The following is a 16401-nucleotide window of genomic DNA, read 5'->3' on the forward strand; positions in this document are numbered from 1 at the left end:
CAACTATAGAATCATATTTCAATAAAGTGTAATATATTTTTTTTGGTTTCTACGAATTATTAATTTATGATTTTTTTAGCACCGAAAATTATAAAGAGATCTCCTAAAAAATTATTATCTTATTATTCAATCGAGTTTTTTAATTTTTTACATTGGCCCAAGTCGGGACTGGACAAATTTATTATTTTAGAGAGTTTCTTAATTTACCGAGTATTAATATAGAGAGTTTCTAGTGTACTACAGGTATTAAGTCTTTGGAGATATCGTGTACTCCACTTCTTGCCTCGGGTATCTCTGACTATAAACGGACTGTACTACAAGTATTAAGTCTTTGGACTACAAGTATTAAGTCTTTGGAGTATCGTGTACTCCACTTCTTGCCTCGGGTAATCAGACATTATAAACGGACAAGTACCCTCCGACTATAAACGGACAAGACTTGTGGCTCACCTTAAGTTATATGGACGCCCCAGTACTTCCCCTGTTTTAACATCTTGAGATCCTTAATGTAAAAAAGACAACCATGTGAACAGATTGTACTATCTGGAATTTAGCAATTGATCTTAATTTATCACAGCCATTGGGAGTGAAGAAATCACGTCCAAGAACAAACTAAACACCGATTCATCTTCTTTCAGTCATGTATTTCAAACCAAAACGCTTACTGTTTGCCACATAAACTTGCTTGTGAAGTTGTAAAAACCAACGCAAATGGTCCGAGGTGGGAACCTCCATCACCTGCACTTCTGCTACGGGGAATAAAAATGATTTATTAAGGCAAATGATTTTGATGAGCACACTGTGTATGGTCTAAATCCAAATAAATGAAATTCAGGGGTTACAAGAACACATAAAGACTTTATAATTAATTGTGACCAAAATTACATAATAAATTACATATGCCATGTACAGAGATGGCTTCAACTAGGCTCATATTTATCTCTGATCAACATAGTTTTCCAATATTTTATCACAGCGAACTCCAGTCCGAAATGCATAGTGAAATCAAGAATAAATACATGAATATATTGTATTTTGTACAGCTGGTTGGAGCTGAAATGAAATCAAATGGTCCACGGAGATCTTGGACCAAGACTGCAAACTGTTGATAGCCGGGAAGTATTTTACACTAATTTGCATATACAACACTGCCATACAGTGGCTGGAAGGATCGACACAGGGGTGAGGGGCCAGATCATCCCCTGGATTCAAGACTAGCAATTTCCCTCACAACTTGAGCTTTGTCTGCCTCAAACTGTTCATCCTCTGCAACACGAACAAACAATAGTTGACACGCAGCAAAATTACAAATACAACTGCCCTCTTTGTCTTTCCATTTCTATATTACTCTTCCTTCATTAACAATATTTAAAAAGTATAGGTCAAGGGTTTAGCCTAGTGTTCCCATGAACAAGGTCATGGTTCAGTTCCGTCCTCCTTCCCATATATAATATATATCTTAAAAACTTTATGGAAAAATAAATATTTTAAAAGGCAACTCTGTGGTAGCATCAAGATTCAAGAATCTGGATGTCAATTCTCGGAAAAACCAAAAAGAGTGCGCTTAAGAACAGGTTACTTGCCCACCTTTATCCAGCTTAAAATCGGCAAAGAGTCGCAGAAGCTTGCTTCTGTTTGCAATGAGTATACTGACGATGTCTGGGGGCTTATTCTGATTAGCAGCAAATAGCTGCAAAACATAAACGAGCATAGCAGCAAAAGATGAAGAAAATTGCAACCATTAACATAAACCCACATACACATGCACACATTCATTCAAAGTACCTTAAAAACATGAAATGCTTCTATCTGGATGCTCTTGCTTGATTCCTGCAAAAGATGGGAAACCAACAATTAGCATATTAAGTTTGGAGCAATGATTTGTACAGAACATGGTTATTTCCTGTCTAAGTTTCCCCAGCAGTGCACAATGTCACAAAAGGGACCTCCACGGTTGGAGTATTTGAAAGCTACTCCCTCCGTCCCAATCAATTCTATACAGTTTCCTTTTTGGGACGTCCCATCATTTCTATACATCCCAAATATAGTAACTTTTAATAATATAAAACACTATTACACCCACTTCTTTCTTCCACTATCTCCATTTTATAATAATATAAACACTATTACACCCACTATTTTCCTCCACTATCTCAAATCTATCATTAAATATAAATAGGTCCCACCACTTTACTCACTTTTCATCTCACTTTACTCACTTTTTACACTTTTTCTTGGTCTCCGTGTCCAAACCAAATGTATACAATCTACTGGGACGGAGGGAGTATCAACATATAGAACATTAGATTTCCCTTTGCTGGGTATTAATTAACGACCTTTCAATAAGCTTATCGACATATCTTTTTCCCCTCAACCTCCCTCATACCAAGATGAAATAAGGGAACATATGTTGAGTTCACACACATATCAAGCTATCGGAAAGAGATCATACCCTGAGCAGGTTCATCAGAATCCTCAGATTGTCCTTCGAACTCACATATTTCGTCATAACAGCGGAATTTGAGCGATCCAATAACATGTCACCCAACAGCTGTACATTGAAAAGGAGGAAATAGAAAATAAAGATGCAATGTCATTTGCATATATTTTTTTAAAAATCCTGCAACTGTTTAATATAAAGTGACGCAATAAAAGCATAAATTAATCAATGAAAGCTTATCAACTAGAGTAACAGAAACTTGTGAATGTTTCGTAAAAAGTATTCAACATGCATAAATAGTTTTTTATAGAACATGGGATATATGGGATGGAGGAAAGTAAAAATATATCCTACAGTACACATACTAATTCACAAATGTAAGAATCTAATTATTGTTTACATTCTTTAAATTCATATTGTATATTGACTAGAGGAGAATAGAATTATGAAACATCAAAATACAAATTAAAAATTATATCAGCAGAGTACAATGGATCACAATTATATCAAGGACTATCGGGAAAAAAATGTATTACATACCTTGATAGCTTGACGTCTGGTAATGTAATTGGGAGATTCTAGCAGCTTCGAATTGTACTCTGCAAAGAACTGAAAATAGATTTTCGTTAAGATTATTGTTCCCTAATTACCACAAATCAAAATTATAATATGATTATGGCTTTAATACTGTAAACACGAATATTCTGCACATGACCCTCTTTTAATTATTTATACAATATGTGTTATCTCTTTGAACAAGATTGGTAACATTTATACAATGTTGTTACATGACATTTGTCAAGAAGGCTCAACAAGGCAGCAAAAGCAATGAAATATTGATAATTGGTGAGCGTTTATGGTGTCTAGTTGAAAAAGGGTGCACAAAGCCTTTTGGATTTAGGCCCCGGTAGGCGAGTTGCTGACTTAAAGGTGTGACTCAACTAATAGTGATGCTCACAATTTTAAACATAACTCCTATAACTTGAAGACCAAGTAAATATTCTGCCACTTCACAGCTTCATAGGTGGTGATGCGAATCAGGTTTACTTTTGTTTTAAGGTCTACCCCTTTACTAACCGATTTGTACAGACTATCTTTATCCTTCTCCCTCCCTCTACATACAAGAAAAATTACAGATTCTATTTCTTTTTCCTGTAATATATCAAAATAGACAGACCGTCTTATAAATTCTAAGCAATCATATACCATCATATTAAATTCATGTGGGGGCCTTGTACATGATGGAATACATCTCTAAATACAACTGTTACCTAATGCATAACACAAGAAACATTACTTACCCAGTCATAGTTCTTAGAAAGGAATTCAGCTACTGTTGATTTGTGCCTCGTACAAAGCTCCTAAAATGATCATCATACAAATAATACAATGTAAAGCAAAGACGACCGCAGTAAGACAGGTCCAAACAACTAACACATAGACAAAACACAGATTAAATACATCACAAATACATACTAACCAACTAACACATGTGGTCATAATTTATCATAAAGGAAGATTTATTTAGAAGCAGAGCACACAAGAGTTACCTTTGTTTCTCTTTGTATTTATTCAGAGATAAAAGGTTTTGGTGGATAAAGATTCTTCTGGTGTGCAAGTTAATTTTGACATAATAATACAGTGTATTAGAACTGATGCCAAAGAATGACACTTCTATAATTATTTATGCATGTTAAAATGTGGAATAAAAAAGAATGCAGATTATAGAAGGTTATAAAAAAAAATTGTCACAGCTACATGATCAGCTTCTAATGTTTGAAAAATTATAGAAACTTTAGAGATAGAACAGATACTATACAAGTAGATGAAAGGCTAATTGGGTTGAGAAACAATGTACTAAACAAACTAATTATCATTCACTTTGTCATAGCGCACTCAACCTTAAAAGTTGCAGCAGCATCAGCAGCAATATCAAAATTTGGCAGTTGTATAAAGTCAAAAAACTTCTTCATATGCTGTGATTCCAAGACATACCTGTGAGTATAGAAGTATTAGAAAGATAAAATTATATAGGGACCACCCATACCAAAAAATGGTTATTGGCAGAAATTAATGTTAATCAAAAGTGCATCCCAGTTATCAGAAAAATGCAGGTTCAAATCATTTTGTATGTGCATCCTGGAATAACAATTGATCCTTACCTGGAAACAAATTAGACGTAAAATAGCCACAAAAAGTCTAACCAAACCATAATAAAAAAAGAAGGATATTTTAAAATTCTGTATAGTCTTACCTTGCAACAGCCTGATGGCGTATGCATTCCCTTAGCATTGCACCGTAGTGTAAAGCAATATCAAAGTTTTCATAACTGAATGAAAAAAATGATTTAGAAGCAAGTTAATTTACACATTAGGTTATTCATTTACTCGACAGCATTTCTACTTGGCTGAAACTTATAAGAGAAAACTGCAACAAATAATCTACCACCTACTTGTAAAAGTTACCGGAGCATCAAGATAACTTTCAGAAGGGCATATTGTGCACCCAAATATTTGAGCATCGGAAAAAGTACACCAAATACAACTTATTCTATATGAATAAACCAATTTTTGTATGTGGATGTATTTAAGCTGCCATCTCCTGATTAACAGTCGACCAATTTTTGTATGTGGATGTATTTAACTGCAACCTTTCTGGTTAATCTTACCCTGATATTAGTATATCCATTAGATCGAAATTTGCTTCCAAATAATCACAAGCAATTAGCCTTGATTGAACTTGTTGCCTTTGCAGATTTGCAACAACCTGGGTGGCATCTTTACGAGCCTAAATAAAAGATCTTTGTCACAATATAACATCAAATATAAGGATAGAAAACAGAAACCCATACACTGAATATGTAGACCTCATCTATATTTGGCAGGCCATGAAAGCAAATGTCAACGAAAAAACATAAGGTCAGTGCCCATAGATATACTCTGACAAGGATAATAAATTCTGACATTACCTCAAGATTTAACTTTGGAAGACATTTGATCAACAAACGAAGTGTGTCCTCCCTGAAAAATTCTTGAGTCAACTGTGCACAAGCCTCAGAGACAGGCTCAGCTTCACTATTCCCATAAAGAATCACTTTCAACTCTCGAAGAAGTTTACTTAATTCCATCATCTGTTAAGCGAACACCACTCAGTCGTCCATAGTTTTCAACAATTTTTATTAAATGAATGGTAAATCTTTAAGCACTAACCCGCGAACAATTTATTAATTAAATAAAAGTTACGCACGGTGAAATACTTTAAAGTCATATGCACCTGAGGTCAAGGATGTATGTTTATGATTAACATTATAAATTAACTTTGGCTTTTTCTTTTTGATGTGAATACATATACATCTACCTGAATTTTAGGAAATGACAAGAACTATGATTGAATTTTATTAAATTAAGCAGATCACAAAAAAAATGATAAATTCTAAGAATGAGCAGATATATGAATTGCAGTGTCAGCAGGACTTAGTGAAAGAAAAAGGAAAGATCAACACAGAAGACATAACAGGTTAGTCAAGCCCTGTTGACTAAATTCATAATCTGCTTGTTTTCACAACCTGTTGACTATCTTAGTTGTTGACTAAAATAAGTAGTAAGATCCCACTTACCAAGTTACCACTAACCACTAACCACCAAAGAAACCCTAATTTTCACATATCACAAACAAAATACATCACATTTTTCCCTCAAAAAGAAAAACTAAAATACACCATCAATATCACACCTTTACACTCAATTTCACCTCCACACATCAACACACCACTAAAAAATAAATTTTCCCCCCTAAATAAAGAAGCTCACATTTTTACAGCACAAACAATTCAGTTACGCCAAATTCAACTACAAACTGCTCGAAATTCACAAAAAGGTCAGATTTTCTAACCTGATTAAAAAAGGATCAGTTTTTTACAGCACAAATAGTTCAATTACACCAAATTCAACCGAAAACCACTCGAAAATTACAAAACCAAGCAGATTTTTTTCACCTAATTAAAAGAAGCTCATATTTACAGCACAAGGATTAATTACACCAAATTCAACAAAAATGAACTCAAAATTCACTTAAAATATAACATTTTTCTCTTAATCAATAAGGATCATATTTTAACAGAACAGACAGTTCAATTACACCAAATTCAACTATAATCTCGCCGAGATTCGCTGAAAAATCGATAGAGTTCACACCTTTTCGTCGCGCTTGGTCTCGCGAACCTCGGAAGCCGAGCGATCAACGAAGATGAGTAGATCGCGAGTCTGCCGAACTATATCGACCGGGGTTTTGGGTTTAGACTTGAAAAGCCCTTTCATTTTTCGTCGCCGGCGAGTGACTAAAAGTGCAGCTAGGATTCGCCGGAATGTGTAGATACAGATGTAAGTATATGTGTGGTTTAACTTAAATTTATAATATATTTTTTAAAGATGGGTTTCTGTATCATAAATTTCGATGCAAAGTAGCAAAAATGTGACAAAAGTTAATTGTATTATTGTTGATTGTTGATGGTTTGAGATTTTTTTTTTTTTTTTTCTTCTCTTCTTCGTGATAAATACTCTCTCGGTCTTGTAATAAGAATCGTTTTGACTTTTTACATGTAATTTTAGGTGTAAAAATACCAAACCTCTATATATTATTTGTCAAATTTTCTTTCTCTGAATTAAAATTTAACATCTATATTTTTATTTAGAAAAAAAAATTTGAAAAATAATATGTAGAGGTATGTTTTTTTTACACATCAAATTACGTGTAAAAAGTCAAAGCGACTCGTATTATGGGATAGAGGGAGTATATATTTTAGGGAAATTCTTAATGGTACTCTCATAGAATTGGCTTTTCTCAGTGGTATCATCGCATTTTTGACTTCTACCAGTGGTACCCTCGTACTTTTAATTTACTCTCTATGGTACCCTCGTGTACTTTTGATTTACCTATTGATTTTAGACCCTAAAACAAATTGTATATTTGAAATCCTTGCGAAAACTTACATAAAATAGACCCTTAAATCATGTAAAACCGAGTCAAAATAAGTGAGATATTAATGATCAAAGTTTGGTTATGAAGTTTGAATATATCTTACTCATTTTGACTCCGTTTTACATGATTTAAGGGTCTATTTTATGTAACTTTTCGCAAGGATTTCAAATATACAATTTGTTTTACAGTTTGAAATCAATAGAGCGTAATTTAAAAGTACACGAGTGTACTCTAGAGAGTAAATTAAAAATACGAGCGTACAATCGATAGAAGTCAAAAATGAGATGGTACCATTGAAAAAAAACCAATTCTACGAGGGTACCATCAAAAATTTCCCTATATATTTTACAACTCATTCTATTCTTTATTATTTGACGTGTTGACTTTCGACAAACACTTTTTAAGTACTTTGACCGAATAGTTAAATACATTATTTTTGATTGATTTTTTTTGTGAATTAAAATTTTGATTATATATTTTTATTCAAAAAAACAAATTTTAAAAAAAATAATATTTTTAACTACCTGGTCAAAAGACTTAAAAGTGTGTCCGAAAACTCAAAGCATCAAATAATAAATAACAGATGAAGTAATAAAAATAATGTCAGGTAATTTGACACGTGACACACTAACGAAGTGAAACACGCAAAATGAATATGAATTTTAATTTTTGATAAACAAAACACCAAAGTACATGAACAAGAAATTACATGATTGTTTTTTTGTCGGATATGTGTTTTCAATTTGAGTACATGAAAATACAAAAAATATTTATACATAATTATTTATATGTTATAATATATTAAATTAAATATATAATTATGTAAAAAATCTATACTATTTGATACTATAGTATTAAAGCCGAAACGTTAAAAGTTTGTTCGGTCAATCGGTCGGTACTTGCGCCGAATTTTGGTCTACTTATATAATACTTTATCGTTTTTACTAAATCTATCATCTTTTTCATATTTTCTAACTAAAAAAATCAATTCTCTAAAAATAAAAATAATATTGGACAACATAGCAACTACCTTTTTTCACTAAATACATTATGGGGCCGTTTGGCTGAACTTAAAAGAAGTGACTTATTGCTTAAAATAAAGAAGTGGATTAGAAGTGAGAAGTTGATTTGGACTTATAAGCTATTAGAGGTGTTTGGATACCGTGAATTATAAGTTTTTAAGTGTTTGGATAACTTAACTTATAAGTTGGTATAGTTTCGTAGTTTTGTAATATAATTTTTTTGATATTTATGAAGTAGATTGAGAAAAGTTGATGAAAATATTAGATTAGAGTTAATATTTATATTATATAAAAAATGATTTTCGGTTTGCTTTGTCTTGCATTTAAGTGATCTACAAGTGTGTTTAAAAATTTATATAAATAAGAATATATGATATTAATATATTTAAGTATTTCATAAAATTGAAGACAAAAACTTAATTAAAAAAAAATTATAATAAAGCATCTCATATTTTGATGGAGATAGGCAGATAGCAGGAATAAAAAATAAACAAAAACAGCAGGAACCTGAAGAGGAGGGAGCTGATAGGTGAAAGAAGTTTAAACACAATTAAAAAAAAAAAAGGCTCTGTTTCATAGCAGGGAGCTGATAGGTGAAAGAAGTTTAAGCACAATTTAAAAAAAAGCTTCGTTTCATAGCCTTTTCTTATAGACTTCTTTTACCGTTTTTAAGCGCTTCTGAGCACTTGCCAAACAGATGGGAGAAAAGAGGAAGTGGGCTTCTGGGCTTTTAAGTTCAGAAGTTCCACCACCAAACACCCACTATCTTTTTCTGATTCCTAACTTAAAAATCGTTTTTCTAAAAATAACACATACAACATTGTACATATAAAAAAGAAAATATTACTATATATAATTATTAATATACAACCAATAATATGTTTCAACTAAATATATTTTTGTTATTTTTATCACTTCATATTATCACTTTAATAGAAATAATTTAGGGCATGCATAATTAGAGCAAGTCTAATAATTCTTAAATTGATGTCCAACATTATTTTTAGTTTAAAGTAGTATAAATGAGTAACATAAACAAAACCTTGCATAACAATATAAAAACAGTTGCAACAAAAGAAAGCTAAAAAAGATGGGACCTTGGCATACGGCGAATTTGGGTGTTGGTTAAGCGCTCCACAGCAACCGGTTGCTGTGGACCGCTACCCAAAAAAGATATCAGAAACATTAAACCGTTTACAGATTCAGAAATAGCATCCAGATACATGAAAATTTTACTCAGGCCAACTCCTCAATCGGCGCAAATGAGACCAATTTCTTCGAATCTTTTCCTGCCTTGACATACACAATGGCTTCATAATGCTGTATCATCTCATCCCCGTCTTTTGCCTCGATGATCAGCCGATAATTTAACCCCGCCACAACTTGCTTCTCACCCTTAACAATTTTCATGTACATTATTTTTGTGTTAGCCTCTTTATTGTGCTCACTGACCGCGAATTTTGCGATGGCTTGAATCTCCGGGGTGGCTGTGTCGTTTATTGGAACGTAGCCACCGAGGAGAATTTTCCTCGGGGCTGCGACAGTGGCGGAAAAGAGGGGGCAAATGGAAATGGTTATGAGGAGGAGTTTGAAACTGAGAGACATTTTTTGAGTTTGGAGATGAGTGAGCGGAGTAACGGTGGGTTTTTAAATTTTGAAAAGGTGGAGTGGGTACGAAAGTTAATACTGTAGTAGTGTTGGTGAAGTTGTTAATTGATGAGCAAAGAAGTGGGTGTCAAATTTCTAGTTCGTTTTTGTTTGGAATTTAAATCCAAGAAATCATATTTTAGTTATTGATTGTACAGATGTGGTTGTTGATTTTGGACACATATTTTAATGACGTAATTACATAATTTATATTATAATTTATCTTTGAATATAAACTAGTTGAGAAGCCGCGCGTTGCGGCGGCATATAAAAATTATATTAATGATTTAATATTAATATTTGTAGAACAAAATACTCTTTCCCATAATTAAATAATCTGAAACAATATCAGATTAAAACTTTTAAGTTACTATATTCCATATATAATCTAAAACAAAATCAGATTATGAAACTTGCTTCTAATATAACCGAAACTAAAAAAAGGTAGTTTTAAATTTTGATATTTTTCATCTAAAAATTTTAGAAAATTAGAAAAATAGAACGGAGCGATGTGAGAGGCGCCACCTACACGCCCCTCGCTTCTCCTTTATATAAGTATATTGATGATTTAATGATTTAATTATAATTTTTTTATTTATAAAATAATAATTAATTACGAAATTGGGTGGTTAGTACATTTTAATATCTTAAATTGAATTATCAAAATCAACTACTTCAATTAATTTTAGATACGGAATGATGATGATGGAGGTAAAAGTTCTACGAAAAGTTTGCTTAAATAAAAAAAAATAGTGCATATTCTATAAATAAATATATCATATAAAGTTGGACTATTCAATCTAAATCCACGTAATTAGAGATGGCAATATTAAATCCGACCAGACACGAATTCAACGAGTATAGTATGAATTTGGGTTGGAGTTTTTAAAGTTCGGGTTGACCCAAAATTAATCCGAAAAAACTGGTTATTTTCAGGTTACTTGAAATTGACCCGAAACTACTCAAAAATGAATATAGAATATAAAAATCATATATGTTTATATAAATCACATGTATTTATATTTATTTTATAATATCTATTAGTTAAATTTAATAATAAATTATTTAGTTTAATAAAAATAAATTTATAATAATTATATTATATTTATTATTTTAAAAATACATTTATTAATAAATACAATGAGTCAGGTTCAGGTACCTTTTGGGTTAAGTATTCTAAACCGTTAGAAATTCAGATTGGTTTCGATTCGGTCAAATTTGTGATCCGGGATCACTAACCCTCCCCAAACCCTAAATTACCCGCCCTAGTTCCAATCAGTTCTATTCAATCTTGCGATTAAAGTAATGCAACATACCACTCATGCTCACGGCCGGCCCCGGATTAGGTCAATCGGGGACAATCTTGAAAAATTATAATAAAAATAAGAAAGTTGATGGCCGCGTGTGAATTTTTTTTATCGAAAAAATAACTGATATGAAATTTATAAGCACGGTCATTCTATGTCTTTAGAGAGTCCAAAGATGAAAAGAGAAAATAGATTTTAATTTTTTTATTTCACTAAATTTTATAATATAATCTGTAGCAATGCCAATTCGAATTTTAACCTACTTTAATAAGAAAATAAAGATTAAACAGATCCTCGATGATATCTACATGTGAGTGCATGCATAGTAATATAGTATTATTAATTTAGACAAAGACACGAGGTTAAATCAAAAATTTAATAGAAAGTTTAAGTTTGTTTTTTCTTGTAACTAAACCGATGTACTAGTGAAAATATATGGATTATGTTATAATATACTAGCTTCTATATTTAGAGAGCTGATGCTATAATAATAATTAGAGCAGAAAGAGAGCAGAGAGAATTCAAGAGCTGATGGATTTGTATTGCTCGGTGCATTTTCTTTATTCAGCTTGCATCCTATTTATAGCAAAGGAAAAGTAACAAGTAATAAATGCAATGCAGTAATTCTTCATGTTTATGCCATAGCTCAACTATTAGAACATTGACCACATGTCAATCATTATTTATAACGCTCCCCTTTGATTGTTATGGTGGTGTGGATCATAGATTGCCTCATTAAAACCTTGTCAAAGAAAAACCCAGTGGGATAAAAACTTTAACGAAGGAAAAAGAGTACAATCTCCCCTTGGATGAAAACATCAACCACTGAAGTTTTGCTGCAGCATATCCTTGAGTCGACGCATTCCAATGTTACGTCGCAACTTTGCAAATGTTGAATTCGGTAAGGATTTTGTGAACAAGTCTGCAAGGTTGTCACATGATTGAATTTGTTGTACATCAATTTCACCATTCTTTTGAAGTTCATGAGTGTAGAAAAATTTTGGTGAAATGTGCTTCGTCCTGTCTCCTTTGATATATCCCTCTTTCAGTTGATCAACACATGCAGTGTTATCCTCAAACATAACAGTAGGACTTCTCGTGATATCTGGTAATCCACACGATTCTTGAATATTCTTGATAATAGATCGCAACCAAACACATTCTCTACTGGCTTCGTGTATTGCAATTAGTTCTGAATGATTTGTTGAGGTTGCCACTGTAGTTTGCTTCGTGGATTTCCAGGAAATGGCTGTACCGCAATATGTGAATACATATCCAGTTTGTGATTTGCCAAAATGTGGATCTGACAGATATCCAGCGTCCGCATATCCAATCAATTGAGATGTCGAGTTTTCCGGGAAGAATAACCCAAAATCAATTGTTCCACGAAGATAACGAAATATATGCTTGATCCCATTCCAATGTCTGGCCATCGGAGCAGAGCTAAATCTAGCCAATAGATTCACAGCAAAGGCAATATCTGGCCTTGTATTATTCGCAAGATACATAAGTGCACCAATTGCTCCCAGATATGGGATTTTAGGACCAAGAACCTCTTCATCATCTTCTCGTGGTCGAAATGGATCTTTATCTGGTTCTAAAGATCTAACCACCATTGGAGTAGTCAACGGATGAGATTTATCCATGTAAAATATGCTCAAAACCTATTCTGTATATGTAGATTGGTGGAGGAAAATTCCCGATGACAAGTGCTCGACTTGTATACCAAGACAATACTTTGTCTTCCCAAGATCTTTCATTTCAAACTCTGTCTTTAGATATATGACAGCTTCATCAACCTCTGTAGCTGAACCTACAAGGTTTAAATCATCCACATATACAGCAATAATCACAAAACCAGATTGTGATTTTTTGATAAAAACACATGGACAAATTTGATTACTAATATACCCATTCTTTTGTAAATAATGACTAAGTCTGTTACACCACATACGACCAGATTGTTTCAATCCATACAATGATCGTTGAAGTTTAATGGAGTATATATGACGAGGTTTCTTGAACTCATCCATTTTTAATCCTTCAGGGATTTTCATAAAAATATCACTATCAAGTGATCCATATAGGTATGCAGTAACAACGTCCATAAGACGTGTTTCCAATTTTTCTTTAGATGCCATACCTAATATAAAACGAAAAGTAATTCCATCCATTACTGGCGAGTATGTCTCATGATAATCAATGCCAGGCCTTTGAGAAAACCCTTGTGCTACAAGTCGGGCTTTATATCACACAATTTCATTCTTTTCATTTCGTTTTCTTATGAATACCCATTTATTCCCAACAGGGTTCACACCAATAGGTGTTTGGACAACAGGTCCAAATACTTCTCTTTTACGCGATGAATTTAATTCTGTTTGAATTGCGTCTTTCCATTTAGCCAGTCTTTTCATTTTAGCCAGTCTTTTCTTCGACGGCATTCATCCACACTTTGTGGTTCAGGATCAGAATTTATGTCGACATCCAATGCCGCAGAATACACAAATACATCATCGATTATGGCTTTACTTCGATCCCATAATTTCATATCATGCACATAATTTATTGAAATTTCATGATTGTTTAATCCCGAACTTCAGGTACGGGAATCTCTTCAGGAGATAATACCACTTCAGGGGTATTTGCTTCTTCTGGAGCATGTGCCACTTCAGGGGCAATTTTCTTTGTTTTTCTTTTTCTTGGTGCAACATCTTTTGCACTGACCGGTCTACCACGCTTCAGGCGTGGCTTTGAATCTGTAACCAATTCATTTGTACTTGATTTTTGAATTGGTATATCTACTCTAGTTGGAGTATTTACTGCAGGTATATGAGATTTTATTACATTTCTAGAATCGTTAAATGCGTCAGGCATTTGGTTTGCGATATTTTGCATATGGATGATTCTTTTAACTTCAAGTTCGCATTGACCAGTACGTGGATCTAGAAAATGTAATCCTGATGCATTCCATGTTATGTCAGGATTAATCTTATTCACATGTTTATCTCCCCCTAAGGGAGGAAACAAAGATTCGTCAAAATGACAATCTGCGTATCGTGCAGTAATAAGTCTCTAGTTAGTGGTTCAAGATATCTAATTATAGATGTTGAATCAAAACCAACATAGATACCTATTCTTCTTTGAGCTCCCATCTTCGATCTCTGTGGTAGAGCAATCGGTACATATACAGCACTTCCGAAGATTTTGAAGTGAGAAATATTAGGAATTTGACCAAGTACCAGCTGTAGTGGAGAATGTTGATTATAGGCAGTTGGTCTAATCCTAATAAGATTAGCAGCATGAAGTATTGCATGACCCCAAATAGATGTAGGTAATTTGGCTTTCAATAACAACGGTCTTGCAATAAGTTGAAGTCTTTTGATAAAGGACTCAGCTAACCCATTTTGTGTATGTACATGAGGAACTGGGTGCTCAACTGAAATTCCTACAGACATGCAATAGTCGACAAAGGTTGCAGATGTGAATTCGCCGGCATTATCTAAACGAATTGACTTGATACAATGGTCTGGGAATTGAGCTCGCAACTTGATTATCTGGGCAAGTAATTTTGCAAAAGCATCATTACGAGTTGAGAGAAGACAAACATGAGACCATCTAGTTGAGGCATCTATTAGTACCATGAAGTACCCAAATGGACCAGATGATGGGTGGATAGGTCCACATATGTCGCCTTGGATCCTTTCTAGAAAACTTGGACTTTCAAGCTTAACTTTAGTAGGAGATGGTCGAGTAATCAGTTTTCCTAAAGAACATGCTGAACATGGAAGGTCATTTTTAGAAAGAACTTTAAGATCTCTAAGAGGATGTCCAGTAGAATTTTTTATAATACGACGCATCATAGAGACTCCAGGATGACCTAATCTTTCATGCCAAAGGGTAAATGAATTTGTATCTATGAGTTTGGAAGCAATGACATTGTGTGACTCAATGGTTCTGATTTTCATCATATATAATCCCGAGGAAAGTGAGTGAAACTTTTCTAAGATTTTCTTGTTGCTAGAATTAGCAGAAGTAATAAGGAGATATTCTTTACCAGCCTCAGAAGTGGTTTCCATGTGAAATCCGTTAAGTCTGATATCCTTAAAACCAAGAAGATTTCTAGTGGACTTACTAGAAAATAATGTATTTGGAATATGTAGGTGTGTACCATTAGGTAAGACGAAACTAGCTTTATTAAAACCTTCGATTATATTAGATACGCCAGAAATCGTTCCAACTTGAGCTTCAGATTTGATTATATAGGTAAAGTATTTTCGATTCTGTAGAATCGTATGAGTTGTACCACAATCAGCAATGCATATATCTTCAGTTGCCATTCTTCTCAGTTCCGGTAGGGTTTCGTGCTGATAACGTGTTATAATATACTAGCTTCTATATTTAGAGAGCTGATGCTATAATAATAATTAGAGCAGAAAGAGAGCAGAGAGAATTCAAGAGCTGATGGATTTGTATTGCTCGGTGCATTTTCTTCATTCAGCTTGCATCCTATTTATAGCAAAGGAAAAGTAACAAGTAATAAATGCAATGCAGTAATTCTTCATGTCTATGCCATAGCTCAACTATTAGAACATTGACCACATGTCAATCACTATTTATAACAGATTATAAAATTTCTGGGAATCTAATTTTTTTGCACCTGACTAGTCGACCTGGAGGCCCTCACATTGGGCCGAGCCTGTTTATAAGCGAAAATTAATCATATGATTGGGGTTTGAATTAGTTAGACTGATCAGAATTAATATTATTTAGTGTAAAAATGCTATTTTATTATTAACTAAATTTATAAAATTCTAATCATCAATATTTGGCTTAACATATTTCAAGTTGTTTTCAAATACATAATATTATAATATACAGAATATGTATATGTGCATCATTATTATATATATAAATATATTTTTAAATTATAAAGTTATAATGTGTTATATTATTAAGTGTTAAAATATTAATTTTTTGTTAAGTACATTCATAAAATATGATTAAATAA

At 33.0% G+C, this 16401-nt stretch overlaps 2 protein-coding genes across 2 annotated transcripts; both read right to left on the reverse strand.

Annotated features, from left to right (window-relative positions):
- Positions 1 to 838: 838 nt before the first annotated feature.
- LOC108210087 (putative MO25-like protein At5g47540) lies at positions 839 to 6901 on the reverse strand. The gene is made up of 11 exons (XM_017381343.2): positions 6634 to 6901; positions 5409 to 5570; positions 5109 to 5227; positions 4695 to 4769; positions 4342 to 4435; positions 3742 to 3801; positions 2981 to 3049; positions 2453 to 2551; positions 1786 to 1830; positions 1588 to 1690; positions 839 to 1266 (listed from the first exon to the last, which is right to left on the reverse strand). Exons 1-11 carry the CDS (start codon positions 6754 to 6756, stop codon positions 1196 to 1198), a joined length of 1020 nt encoding a protein of 339 aa, XP_017236832.1. The 5' UTR covers positions 6757 to 6901; the 3' UTR covers positions 839 to 1195.
- A 2774-nt stretch (positions 6902 to 9675) lies between these two features.
- Positions 9676 to 10044, reverse strand: LOC108208307 (cysteine proteinase inhibitor 1). Its single transcript, XM_017378826.2, has one exon. The coding sequence runs from the start codon at positions 10042 to 10044 to the stop codon at positions 9676 to 9678; it is 369 nt and encodes a 122-aa protein (XP_017234315.1).
- Between the last annotated feature and the right edge of the window lie 6357 nt (positions 10045 to 16401).

The sequence above is a fragment of the Daucus carota genome, chromosome 2 (genome assembly GCF_001625215.2).
Source record: "Daucus carota subsp. sativus chromosome 2, DH1 v3.0, whole genome shotgun sequence".
In the NCBI taxonomy this organism is placed as follows: domain Eukaryota; kingdom Viridiplantae; phylum Streptophyta; class Magnoliopsida; order Apiales; family Apiaceae; genus Daucus; species Daucus carota.

Bases quoted from the DNA above. Each gene is read 5' to 3' on its own strand.
- LOC108210087 (XM_017381343.2), bottom strand. From the start codon at position 6,756: ATGAAAGGGCTTTTCAAGTCTAAACCCAAAACCCCGGTCGATATAGTT. The intron at 4,436-4,694 runs GTAAGACTATAC...CTATACTCACAG, and splicing joins CGCCATCAGGCTGTTGCAAG to GTATGTCTTGGAATCACAGC. The intron at 2,552-2,980 runs GTATGTAATACA...TTCAATGTACAG, and splicing joins CCAGACGTCAAGCTATCAAG to CTGTTGGGTGACATGTTATT.
- LOC108208307 (XM_017378826.2), bottom strand. From the start codon at position 10,044: ATGTCTCTCAGTTTCAAACTCCTCCTCATAACCATTTCCATTTGCCCC.